The sequence below is a fragment of the Balaenoptera borealis genome (genome assembly GCF_965194805.1).
Source record: "Balaenoptera borealis genome assembly, chromosome: 5".
In the NCBI taxonomy this organism is placed as follows: Eukaryota; Metazoa; Chordata; class Mammalia; order Artiodactyla; family Balaenopteridae; genus Balaenoptera; species Balaenoptera borealis.
Genome location: NC_138862.1, coordinates 59,375,173 through 59,389,511, shown reverse-complemented (window position 1 = coordinate 59,389,511; position 14,339 = coordinate 59,375,173). Strand labels below are relative to the sequence as shown.

The following is a 14,339-nucleotide window of genomic DNA, read 5'->3' as shown; positions in this document are numbered from 1 at the left end:
AATTGGTCAAATGAAAGAAACTGTATAGGGACTTCCCTGGTGGCACGGTGTTTAAGAATCCACCTGCCAATGCAGGGGACACGGGTTCAAGCCCTGGTCCGGGAGGATCCCACGTGCCGCGGAGCAACTAAGCCCGTGCGCCACAACTACTGAGCCTGCGCTCTGGAGCCCGTGAGCCATGGCTGCTGAGCTTGTGTGCCACAACTGCTGAGGCCGTGCTCCTAGAGCCCGTGCTCCACAACAGGAGAAGCCACCGCAATGAGAAGCCCACGCACCACAATAAAGACCCAACACAGACAAAAAAAAAAAAAAAAAAGAAAGAAAGAAAGAAACCGTATAGATGGTGGTCCAGTGGTTAGGACTCCACGCTTTCGCTGCCAGTTCAGTCCTGGCCTCTGAGCTAATGGGTGAGTAGACAGTGTTTACTGCAGACATCAGCCTAGTGAGCTGCTGGGGTTAGAGAGGTCAACAAAGACCTGGTCATCATCGGCATAAAACTTCACGTCCTTCCACTTCCAGGGTGAACAGCACATGCCCACACACTCATGGATTGTGGTACACAGTTCTGGTTTTTGCTCAGGAAGAACCTGGTAAAATTGGAGAAAGCTCGGGAAAAGGCAGCAAAAATCATCACCAGAGTCAAAAGGCTTTTATTTCGGGCTCGATTACAACACTGAGGCATTCTTAGGGAGAGGGTTCAAGAGGAGCCCTAAAAAATAAGAGTATCCTCATTTTATCCAAAATAATGAAATATATGTTTTCCCAGATAGCTGGTGACTAAAGCATCTCTTTCTATTGCTCTATCTTCTCTTTCCCCAGAAAAAGTCAGAGATTCAAAGTGAGTGTGAGAGACACAGGGGCTAGGTGAAAAATACCAGTTCTGAATTGGAGAGAAGGCTGAACTGAAAGAGTAAAACCCATCCTGTTCGAGGACTCCAACATCAGACATCCACCGCGAGCTCTATGCAGGCCCAGTGTGACAATGACTATATTCTGTGACAATACTGGGCCAAAAGGCTGTCCTAAAAATTCTCTGCAAGGTTGCCTGATAAAAATTCTAAGCCGTCGAATGTTCCATAGTGCCCAAGGCCTGTCGATGAAACTCAACCCCGTGAGACATGAAATAATAATGGTAACCACTGAATTCATGAATGTCTGAGCGGCCAATTAAGATAATGAAGATCAAAATAAAGGAAGAAATGGGAATTCCCTGGTGGTCCAGTGGTTAGGACTCTGTGCTTCCACTGCAGTGGGCACAGGTTTAATCCCTGGTTGGCGAACTAAGATCCCACATGCCGTGCGTGGTGCAGCAAAAAAAAGCGAGAGAGACAGAATACAGTCATTTAAAAAATAAATAAGTAAAAAATAAAACAAGAGAGATAGCATTTATTGAACAATTGTTGCATGCCAAGTATCATGTAATGCTTACACCAGCCTTGCGAAAGAAGCATTCCTGTGCAGAGTTCACAAATGAGAAAACCAAGACACATGGAGACTGATAATGAAGGCAAACAATAGTGGAAATGAATAGAAAACTCTAAGCTGTCTGGAGTCATTAAAAAAAGGCCTTTCCAAATGGTCTCTTTTGGCCTTAATTATACTATCTATTCAACAAAACAATCTAGTTTCTTAGTTTAGGTGTCAGTCACTACCAACCCTCTATTCCAAATCATCCCTTTGGCTTTTGCCTCTGTGTGAAACTATCACCGTGAGTTAATATTTTCTTGCTTTCACCCTCCTCCAGCTGATCACCACTCCCAAGGCCGAGAACAATATGTATGTGCAGCAGCGAGATGAGTATCTGGAAAGTTTCTGCAAGATGGCCACCAGGAAAGTGTCCGTGATCACCATCTTTGGCCCTGTCAACAACAGCACCATGAAAATCGACCACTTCCAGCTAGGTTCTCTGAAACACTTTATTATATTCTTGCTTTTCTCTCAGCTAAGGTGGGGCACACCTTATGGGAGAGGTCGGTGGGGAAACAAAAGGAAAATTCAGGTTTCAAGAGGGCCCTTTTCTTGTGGTAACAAAGGTCAGTCTGCCTAATTACTGATATGTAGCCATTCTGAATGGTTCTGGTTTAAGTTTTGGGCACTTTAAAATGAAAACTATGCAAGCACTCTATGGTTTGAAAGTCAGTAAGATGGAGGAAAATGGGAGAAGTAATACAGTGTGTCGGGGGCAGCCAGAGAGGAATCCTGACACTTTCTTCTGGATCCTGAGTCTTCTTGCCTGTGAGCAGCGCCATCTGATATTCCTGCAGCCTTTATGCTGCAGGCGACTCCCTCACAGATGGGGCTCCTGCAGACCCTTGGGGGTCCTTGACTCTGGCCAGGCTTGGGGGGAATGAGCCGGGGCTGAGAGAAGCTGTGAAGCTAAATGAAAAATCACTGGAAATACAGACTGAATGGCGCCCACGTCCTTTTGGAAAGCAGAGGGATTTGGCTGAATGTGGAGTCTTCACAATTTTTCATATTAATGATGCGTGTGAGGCGTACAGCTCAGCGTTGGGCAGCTGAGGTCTAACTCACTGCGTTCTCATGGGAACATGGCAAGACTTACTGTGAGTAGTTATGCCTCATGGTCAGAAGCCCCAACTCTAACCCACCCAGTTTCTTTTATAACTGTTACATCTCTAGAGCTTTATTTTTTTTAAAAAAACGTTTTTTCTTACATGATTTCTCTACTTTTGTTTATTGTTGTTTCAAGTGTAATGAAAATCCTTCTTCTTGTACCATTTGCGTATCCTGCATATTTTTCATAAAATATATTTCATCTGAAAGCATATAAAACATACTTTTTCCATTAGTTAACTTTTTTTTTTTCTGGCCGCACCGCGGCATGTGGGATCTTAGTTCCCTGACCGGGGATCAAACCCACGCCCCCTGCAGTGGAAGTGCGGAGTCTTAACCACTGGACCACCAGGGAAGTCCCTCCATTAGTTAACATTTAACTTCATTACATGTAACATGTTACTTCACATATTTTTCTGTCATGTGATCTTGGTATCATTGAACACATATCAGTCGTAATTATGTCATGATAATGTCAACTTGATTTTAATATAGTCTAGATTTCTAAATCATATTTTTTATTGTGGTAAAAACACTCAGCATGAGATCTATCCTCTTAACTAATTTTTAAGTGCACAATACAGTATTGTTTAGTATAGGTACAGTGTTGGCCAGCAGGTCTCCCAAATTTATTTGGGTTTGAAGTTTCAGTTATGCATTCTCTATTTTTATTAGCTCACTTTTCCCTGAGATAGTTCTAAAGGAAAATAAATAGCATCCTTTCCAATGTCCTCTCATAAATCATTGTGGGTCAGTGATAGGTTTGTGGACATTTATCTCTGTGCTGTATGTATGTCTGGGAGGGAGAACAAAAAGAGTGTGAGAGAGAGAGAGAGAGAGAGTGTGTCCTTATCAACAATAGCAATAATCATACAAACAAAAGACACAAAAGAAGTTCTAGAGTTAAATAAAGAGGTTCAAATCCACAGTCACAATGTATTTGCTGTGTGACTTTGGGCAAGTTACTTCCTAAGTCTCAGCTTAGAACATAGTTATATACATTTCACAGGTGATGGTGAGGATTTAATAAGAAATTATATGTAATTACCTGTCACATAATAAGTACTACTATTGTGGTCATCACCACCATTTGATCTGGCAGGCATCTGGAGATCAATGAGCTGTCACAGGGACTAGAGCACGTATAATTGAAAAATACTTGTAAATTGCTTTCTGCTAATTACACAGGGCTGACAGGGAACCCTCACAACTGCTTCTCAGGGTCAGGCTGCATTACTACTCTTGGTGACAAAACGGAAGCCCAAGAGGGACTTCCCTAATGGTCCTGTGGCTAAGACTCCTCGCTCCCAATGCAGGGGGCCTGGGTTCGATCCCTGGTCAGGGAACTAGATCTCGCATGCATGCGCAACTAAAGATTCTGTATGCCGCAACTAATGCTCCCACATGCCACAACAAAGATCCCGCGTGCCGCAACTAAGGCCCCGCACAGCCAAAATAAATAAATATGTATTAAAAGAAAAGATTTTTTAAATGGTGTATTAAAAAAAAAAAACTGAAGCCCAAGAGACTAATACTACAAAGCCACATATTCAGTGGTTAACTGGGAGTCAACCATTGGCTTCCTGGATTTTCAAATAGTAGCATGAGTCAGTGAGCTTGGTTATAATCCAGATGTCTAGAGAGGAAGTAGGTATTCAATCCAGTACAGAAACATGCTGGCTGGTGATGAAAGCTTTCCTCCACCAGGTGTTCCCAGTGTCAGATATGTTACCCACCAACTCACACAAAGAATTGTCATTCCTTATTTCAGAGAAGTTTGGAAAAATCATTATATCTTCCACCTCAACCTCTACATGGTCCTAACTGTTACAAGCATCTGGTGCTGCCTTGGCAAAATTTTAACATTAATCCTGCTGTCTTTTAGACATCTGGGTTGAATATGAACTGTAGAGGACTGAGATTTTCTTTTCTGCCTTATTGGAAACCAGGTATTATGATTTGGGTATTTGCCACTTACTGAATGGCAGCTTGGACATGATTTGGGGGCCTTTTATTTTGTTCCTCATCTAATTCCTGGAAGGCCTTTCTCTCCTTGTGTCATGTCCCAGGTTACCCTTATGGGAAAGGCTGTGGTACTTTCAGCCAAGACTGGGAGTCAGCCATGGGAAAACAGGAGTTGGCATGCGCCATGGTCTCAGTGAACCAATCTCCAGCCTTGACCGATTTTCAGCTGGAGATCTATCAGATGGCCTTACTTTCCTCAAAATAAATCAAGCACTCTCTACTCTTCCAGTCTTTTACTGGTCCTTAAAAGCAGAGGCCCACATCCAACTACAGTGTGGGCTGTACTCATCAGCTGACCTGTCTTGCTAAATGTATTTGAGTTATAGATGATGGACCTACAAACACCAGGAAACTTACTTTAAGGTTTCAGTCATTATTCGTTCTCGAGCAAATTCCAATGCAGAATAAGCCCAACTGGTTTTGCCAGCCCAGAGTATATTATACGTGAGGGTTTAGAATGACCTAATACAAAAAGAAAATAAAAATTAAAAAAAAAAACCCCAAACAAAAGATGAAAAATAGAATGAACTAACACATAAAGGCATTCTTAATTGTTAGAGATATTTAAAATATCAATCTAAGATAGGAATATTGGTGTCTATGTTAAGAGAATGAATTATAGACAAAGTTTGTCAGGTGGGAAGGAGTTGCTGGCTAAAGGCATTTTATTGCAGAATGAAAAGAGAAGTGGGAGGAAAACACAGCAGGCATGTATATATATATATATTTATGTGCTTAGCAAAATGTAGAGATGAAAAATATTTTGACACTGGTATTGATCACCAAATTTTAAGAGTTAGAACACAGGGCATTTTTATGGGGCAAAGGCAGCTTTTTGATAGTTTCTTTTGAAAGAAGAAAAAAAGGGAGGTGGAAGAGTTGATGGAAGTGTAATGTGGCAACAAGGAGAGACAGTGTTGATTCCTTATTCATGTGAGTCGAGAATTCCTAGGTGAATCTCTAACACAACTTTCCTAAGTGAGACTGATAGAATACATTTCAGCCTAAAATACTCTATCTTTGATCCTGTTGAAGAGAATTGCTCTTTATGGACAGCCTCACAACCATCAGGATCCATAACAATGCAGAAATGCTGCTTTCCCACAGGAGCACCTGAAAAATTGACCCTTTGCCCCAATTCCTCCTTTCTTCAGTGGTGACTAAGGCAGCTGCCTTCTCTAGACCCTGCCACCCTGTGCCGGGAGACAAGGCTGGGTGAGTGATCAGATTTCCAGACACTGCCTGTGGTCTCCCTCTCTGTTTTTTCAGTCTTTGATTATCAATCACTCCGTGCCCTAGAGGCTGGAGAGGCTGCCGCCTAACTTGTCCAGTCATCCCATTCAACATCAAGTGTATCAGTGTCAAGATCAACCCCTGCAAGCAAGGGGTGAAAAACACCTGATAAGTCAAGTGTATAAAACAAGTGCTTGAAGAATGTGGTGGAGGAATAAGCTCTTCCAATTGCAGTCATCACAGTACTGTATGTATCACAGAATTTTGAAAAGGAGGTGGATTTAAAGGAGGGGCCTTGAAACTGAGTAGATTTTTTTGGTAGATGATGACTCTATCGTAGGTACTTTTTGTTTTTATTCTTTTTTTTTAAACAAGTGATAACATTTTTTGGATTCCAAAGTCAAAGCTACATAAAAAAGCATACACAGACAAGTCTTACACCCGTTCCTGACCCTTTACCTTATTACTCTCTGCCCCCATAGGAATATTTATGATTCCTTGTTTATCCATTTAATGCTTGTTTGTGCAAACACAAATAAATATAAATATCTATATTCCTCTTCTCTCTCTCTCTTTTTTTTTCTAACAGGAAACTGTTTTATTACCTTGGCTAGGAAAGACCCTTTTTTTTTTAAATTGAAGTATAGTTGATTTACAAAGTTGTGTTAGTTCCAGGTATACAACAAAGTGAATATATATATGTATATATATATTCTTTTTCAGATTCTTTTCCATTATATGTTATTACAAGATATTGAATATAGTTCCCTGTGCTACACAGTAGTTTCTTTCTGTTTTCCCCTTCTTTTTTATACAAACTATAGTATACTATATGGACTGCTTTGCGTTTTGCTTCTTTCATTTAAATATATTTCCTGGAGATCTTTTCTTATGAGTATATAGAGATCTTCCTCATTCTTTATTATTAAGCCATTGTGAGATTCTACCACAGTTTCTTTAACCATTCCCCTTGATGGACATTCGGATTGCTTTCAGTATATTGTTTTTATAAACAATTTCAGAATTAACCTGTACCCATGTCACTCTATGTATGTGGGTATATCTTTACAATAGATTCTGAGAAGTAAGATTGTTGGGCCAAACAGAAAGTGTATCTAGTTTTGGTAGATATCACCAAATTTTTTCCATACAAGTTGTATCATATTGCAGTCCCACCAGAAATGTGTAAGAATGTCTATCTCCCCAAACCTCTTCAATAGACTGTGCGATCAAACTTGTGAATGTTTTTAGGGAATGCGGTGTGTGAAAAATGGTATCTTAGTGTGATATAGTGTTAGGTTGCATTTCTCTTTTTATGAGTATGATCGAAGATATTTTCATATGTTTCAGGAACATTTATGCTTTGTTTTTAGTGTCCTTTGCTTATTTTTCTATTGTGTTGTTGGCCTTTTTAATCTCAGTTTATAGGCATTCTTTATAAAACAGAATGAAAATTCAGACTCCCTGGTCCTCTCCCCACTCCAAGATGCTGACCCAGTTTGGGGATGGGGTCCAGGAATCTGTTTTTAAAATGTTGCTCAAGTGATTCTGATTTGCAGCTAGGTTTGGTCTAGAGCAGAAGGTTGGGTGTAGGATAGAAGGGAAGAGAGGGCTAGAAATTTAGATTGACACCCGATTTTAGAGGATTTCAAATACCAGGACAAAGAATTCAAACTTTATTTGGTAAACCATGTGAAGTCACTAAAGATTTCTAAATATATTTTTCAAGTAAATTTTAAATAACTTTTAAGGTTTAGTAGTCAGTCTGTAGGACAGAAAAGCACCTGGCAGGACACATTCTTCATAGACAAGACAAACTGGCAAATTGGTCTTTCTAGACAATTGAGACAATTGATTAAGGCAGAGGAATAGTGCCCCCCGGGGAGCATGAACCGGATAGATCTGGATTCAAGGATTGTAATTTTAACATGCACTCCAGGTTCATGATGAAGGCAGACAGTGACTCATACTTTGAAAAACTGCAAGAGGAAATTGGGAACTTCTGAAGCAATGGGAGAGCTGAAGTGGTCCCAGGACACTGGAGGAATGGCCTTCAGGGCCTAAGGGCCTTCCTTAGGGATGAGAAGGAGGAAGAGGAGAAACCATGGATGTCACAGAAACGCAGCAGTCACAGAGGGAGGCTTCAGACACAATGCCTGGCACACAGTTGGTGTTTAATAAGTTGTAATTGGAGCTGAATTTTTCTGCAGTGTCATTGATGTCTATAGTCAGACATGGAAGAACAAATACATGAAGAAACTTACTACTACATGAAGACCACTGACTTTTGGAGTTGGAGTTCTTAAAGGGTGGGAAACTAGGCAGGTGTTTGTCTTCTAGGGCCAGTCCTCATCAGCACACAGCAGAGTTCATCCTCTCTCCTGTCCCTCCTCAAAAATCTTAGGTCCAGGGGTAGGTTGTGTGGAATGACCAAATCCTACCAAATGGGCTTGGATCTGTGCATCATTTTAGGTGGATCAGGACCATATGGGCAATTTATAGGATGTGTTCTAAAGAATGTTTGCTTTAAGCCCTGCCACCCTTGAGGAGGACTAGAGATCTTTGGCAGAACTTGGATAAATTTAATAAGAAGCTGCCAAATCTATGTTGCTTTTCCAGATTGAAGAGAACCTCTTGTTCACCCAGCCCTGATTTAGACAGAATGCAGAGCGTAACAGAGACCTGTGTCAGGAGTAGGCAGCTGGAGACGGGAACTGGCCTCACGCTTACCCTCCTCAGAATTCAGCCAGAGGTAGACTCTGTCTTGCTCTAGAGTTGTCCCCATCCTAGTTGGATCCAGTGTTCGTCAGGCCTTTCATTGTTTTTCTTTGGCTGATTCTCTCAGCACAAACACTGCTTAGGGATGTAGACCTTTCTGTAGGCTGGGAGTGCAAAATGTTTTATTTATCTTTTTTAGTTTGATCAAATCATTTCAGAAAATATTCTAGTTGAAGGGAGAATCCAGACCATGAAGTTGGTTTCTTTTTTTTTTTTTCCTCCATATCTTAGTAGAATAAAATTTGGTTTAAATCTTGGTCTTGGGTCATCTCTATCCTTGAGTGTGATGCATTTTATGAAAGTAGAGAGAGGACTGGATGGGAGTGAGGTCATGTTACCTGAGTCCTAACCTGCAGTCTGTTATTAACTAGCAATGTGAACTTGAGCAGATTGCTCCCTTCATGGTGTCTGTGATAGGTTGGTTCTCTGGGAAACAGACTCTGAGATTTGCATGCAAGAGGTTAATGCGGAGTATTCTCAGGAATCATGCCTATGAGGGGTGAGGGATACAAAGTGACAGAGAGAATTTGAATGCAATTGGCCCTTCAGCGTTGTTCACTTTGAGGCAAGGGGGCAGCTGTTATATCTTCTCCCTCCCCCACTGCAAGCAACCACTGAATGTGGGCTGTCTCTTTGTAAGGGTGTGATTTGGGGAAAGGCAGCACTTTTCTAAGGAGAGCAGTTTTCAGAGAGGGATTCAGCTGCTAACATTCACAGCAGCTTTAGTCCTGAAGGTAGGATCTGGCCAGCACTACAGAGTGTCCACTGCAGTCCTTGGTTTCATCTTCAGTAACGTGACTGTGTTGGGCCAGATAATGTCTGTAGCAGTTATCTATTGCCACAATAAGGCTATGGAATAAAGACCCTCACACCTCAGTGGCATACGACATTAAACATTCATTGAGTCACAAGCCTGAAAGGTTCAGCTGATTTAGGCTTGGCTTGGCTAGGCTTGCCCATGTGTTTGCAGTCAGCTGCCTATTGGTTAGGTGGTTCTGCTGATCTTGGCTGGGCTTGCACACATGTTAGGGGTCAACTGGCTGTCAGTGGATCTGGGATAGCCCTGACTGGGGTGAGACCAGAGTAACTTGGCTTGACTTATCCTCTACAAGGCTAGTATGGACGTAGTCTCATGGTAATGGCAGAAGCAGCAGGAATCCCAAATGTGCAGGCCCATTTCTAACCTCCATTTGTGTCACTTATGTGAACACTGGCTAATCCTGACTGAAGCAAGTTATATAGATGAGCTCAGAATCAAGAGGTAGGACAGTTCCACCCATCCACCATAACAGGGAGCTACAGCTACTGGGCAAAGTATAAGTATAGGGAAGGGTGGAGAATTGGGACCATTTTTGAAATCCACTACAGTCTCCAATTTCCTTTCATCTCAGCCATTCAATGGTTTTTGTGACTTTATCTGTTAGGTAGATGTAAATGTTCTAATTTTGATTCTACTTAGGAACTTGAACTCTGTCCAAGTTACTTATCTCTGAATTCAGCATCCAGCACAGAATCAGCTTAGGACACTGGCAGCAAATATTTTGTTCAATGAACAAAAGCAAAAATGAATGTATGTATGGATTAAAAATAGCAATTCCTAGGTTCAAGATAAAATCTGGTTTGTAAAGTCTTAGAATCAGAACATTAGTTGTTGAGGACATTTACAAATCAGTTTTTTAATGATTTCCTTCATCATTATTATTATTGTTGTTGTTATTAATCACAAAGTAAAATATGCTCCTTGTTAAAATTTAAATAATATAGACTTACATGGAGTAAACAGTGAAATTTTCTACCTCACCTCTTCCCACTCCCCAGAGGCAACCATTTTTATCAGCTGTATGTCCTTCTGGACTTTTTACTATGCATATTCCCATATGGATGTATTATGTTTTCTTTTGCTTTATTTCCTTTTAAGAATAACATCATACTATGCATTTTATTCTGCAAGTTGCTGTTTTTATTCAGTGAGCTATACTAAACAAAAACCAACACCATGAACCTAACAATTCTTTTAAATTAATTTATACTTTATTAATGATAGCATTCTCTCCCCTCTCATTATGATCTGCTTGGGAGAATGAAGCTTTTTGTTTATATACTTTCAACAATCCTAATCAAATAAACCAAAGTAATACTTGAATTGTAATTGTCCCCTTTATATCAATAAAAGAGTAATAGTCTGTGGTACTCAGCTGTATAACCTCTGTATCTGCAAAATTGTGTTTTTTTCTACTGTAGTACTATTCATTGGGTAGCAGTATTGATAATAACTGATAGATTCCCTTCTGTAATAGATCTGTTATCACATATTTGCTAACTTTAACTTTTGTACATTTTTTTAAAATACAGGGGATTATTTTGCAGATAAAAATTTTAATAGGGTTGAGGGAAACACTGTGACCTGTATGGGAGAGAAGAAGTAAATAAAGCTGTCCTATCCTTTCCAAAATGCTTTCCAGACATAGTAATTTGCCATGTTCATACTTCCCATTAACCCAGTAGCACCTTTAGGAAACATTCTGAATTATAATAATTTGCTTCAGGGCTTGATATTTGAAAAAATACCTAACATTAAAAACTTCCATAAATTCAGTAACATTTTACTTAAAATTGTATTCACTTACAAAATTTACATTATGAATAGCTTGACTTTTTTTGGAGCCAAATGACCAGATTTGAACATAGGCTTTTTATTTTTCTCTATTGCAATGACATAGTTCACTGAGTCCCAAAGTGATTCTCGAAGTGGGAGCAACAGACACTGATTTTAGACTTAAACAAATAATTAAAACTAAAATAAAATTTAAAATGAAAAAAACTTAACCAAAGAATCTGGGTCTGTTTCCCTGGTGAGTTAGGGTGATGACTCATCCCCAGAGTGAGTTGGCAATCTTCTTCCAGGGATGACTCAGCAGCTTCACTCTCACGTTGCTCCTTCTGATTCACTATGACCAGGGTGGGCAGAGATGGCGGTTTGATCATCTTTGGAAGAGTGATTTTCAAAATGAGTTTATTCACTTGTTTCTATATTTATTTGTTCACTTTGGAAACGCTTGTTCAAACAAAATGTTAGTCAAATGTGTGCAACTAGTGAAAACTGTTCTAATTAACTTGGGGTGAAGGCTCAGGGCCTCCACCCTTTGGTTTCCCACTGATTTCTGTTTTGTCACATCCATATTTATTCACATTTCATTTACCTTAAGATAATGAGAAACCTATGCGTGTTGTGGATGATGAGGACTTGGTAGACCAGCATCTTATCAGCGAGCTGAGGAAGGAGTATGGAATGACCTACAATGACTTCTTCATGGTGCTCACTGATGTGGACATGAGAGTCAAGGTACGGGTTCCTGTTTTGGATGATGCAGTGACATTCCTTAAGATAGCAACTCAATTTTTTGTCAATGAGTCTATTAGACATATGACTAAGCACAAGTTATTTCATAAATGGGAAGGTTTTGAAATGGTCCAAATAGTTCCCATTGTCCTGTAGAATTTGTGTCTAGAAATGTGGTCTATGGAAAATATTGGATTGGATGACCACCTATGGCCCAGCTACTTGACTCAGACTAAATTCTTCTGTAACATCAAAGTCATGGATTCACCAGACAATTGTTGCATAGCTATAATGTTTATCACCAGCCAGGCCCTGGTGATAAAAAGTAAAGAGTATTTAGCTTCTGTTTTCAGAAAACCCAGATTTAACATAGACCTACTTTGAAAGGACCTGGAAGTTTACCTCCTGATCCAACATGGGCAAGACAGTAGGGTTTTACACCTACTTTCTTCCTATGATAAGGACAGAGATTCTGAACCCTGAAAAACTGTGCCATGTAGTCATAATAATATTAACAATAACTAACTTTATTGAGTGCTTTCATTATGTCAAGCACTCACCTCAGATGTTTACAATCTTTGTCTCAAACCTCTAAGATAAATAGCAAGTATTATCATTGTTTCACAGAGGACAAATAGAGACCCAGAGTAGTTAAGTAACATGCCCAAGTTCACCCAGTTAGTGTTGGACTTCATACCCACGCAGGTTGACTCCAGAGCCCATGCTTACGTGAAAATCCTTTTAAAAAAAGCTGCCTGGGCTATTAGAATAGCTGATTCAACCTACAGTATTTTTCTGGATCTGGAGAGAGATCCCTTCAATAATTCATTCTGCATTTGTGTTGTGCCACCTCTAATGTGAGAGGTTGGACTAGATGATCCCCAAGGTCTTGGCCAGCTTTCACATTCCATGATTTACTAAATTCCCATTGAGGGCACTTATGCTGATCAGCCAGCCCTCAAATCCACCTCAGGTTGCTGTTCTAAGTCCAGACAGCTTTGATGCAGGAAACTGAATTTCATTATCCCCAAAAAAGTTAGATTCCAACTTTTTTTCTGAGCAAACATGACCTAATTTTAAGTAATGCTCGCTCAATAAAATAGTCTCTGGGAATCACAAAGAGTTTATGTAGATTTCTGATGACCACAGAGCAGGCCTCCTTCTGGTGGAAAATTACCGTTATTGCTCAGGTCAGATACTCTAATATGTTATTCCGTTTGTTTTCTTGTGTTTAGTACAGTGTTTCTGACCTTCTCTCCAGTTGTATAGTGAAGAGGAACCAGCTTAGTCCCAGAGGTAGGGAAGTGAGCCTAGAATATGTGTGATGAGGAAGGCATGGACCCTTCCCAATAAAAAGAGTGAAGTTAAGACCTTCATGGAAGGTAAAGGCTTTTGTTTTGTGGATTCAAAACCTCAAAAAATCAGCAGAGGTACTACTGCAGGAGAGAATTTATAAATCAAAGAGCCCTCCAGGCTCTGATTTCCCTGGAGCCACCCTGAATTCTCTCAAGCTCTCTGTCCTCTGGACATAGGGAAGAAACACCTTTATACATTATATGCTTTTTATTTTTCCTTCAACAGCAATATTATGAGGTGCCTATAGCAATGAAGTCTGTGTTCGATGTGATTGATACCTTCCAGTCCCGAATCAAAGACATGGAAAAGCAGAAGAAGGAGGGCATTGTTTGCAAGGAAGACAAGAAACAGTCACTGGAGAACTTCCTATCCAGGTACATCACCTTTGGAGACCCTGAGGAGGCAGACGGGAGAGTGTTCTGAGTGAGCTAATGAAAACCCCAGAGAAACACAGAGCAGACATGTGTGTGCAGAGTGACCTTCCCTGTGAGACGTCTGTCCCCTTCACGGCACTCTAGCCACCAGGCTTAGTCTTGTCCTTTTGGAAGTTGCTCTGGTTGCAAGGCTGGCTGGGGTCAGCTCCAAGCTTGAGTGTTAATTTGGTGGCTTTGGATAGGTCTTTTCTTTTTTTTCTGCCTTTTTTTTTTTTTGGCACAGATACAGAATTCTGAACTTCTGTGAGTGTTAGTTTATTCAGTCAGTCAATTTGGAGAGCTTTGTATACTGTACTTTTATTTTACATATTTATTGGGCCCTTTCTAGTTCCAAACAGGATTTGGAACACTGCTTGATTTTCTGCTTCTTTCCAACTCTGCAGAGAACAAAAGCTCCACCAAGACCTCAAAAGGAGAAATCCTCTTGACCCAGCTCCCTGATTCCTTGGGGAGTATGGTTTATTGAAAACCATTATAGGGAAACTCTAGTACATACACAAAAAAGAGTGTAAAAAAAATCACTCTACTTCTTCCCTTCTCCATCCCTTCCCTCATGTTGGATGAAAATTCTACAAATCCTTGGGACCTTAAGAGGTGCA

At 40.3% G+C, this 14,339-nt stretch overlaps 1 protein-coding gene across 1 annotated transcript in view; it reads left to right on the top strand.

Annotated features, from left to right (window-relative positions):
- Window positions 1–14,339, top strand: part of CCDC80 (coiled-coil domain containing 80) — a 32,847-nt gene that overhangs the window by 9,301 nt on the left and 9,207 nt on the right. The window contains exons 3-5 of the mRNA XM_082394666.1: window positions 1,745–1,901; window positions 11,817–11,953; window positions 13,532–13,680. Coding sequence (XP_082250792.1) covers window positions 1,745–1,901; window positions 11,817–11,953; window positions 13,532–13,680 — 443 coding nt within the window. The remainder of the gene's footprint in view (window positions 1–1,744; window positions 1,902–11,816; window positions 11,954–13,531; window positions 13,681–14,339) is intronic.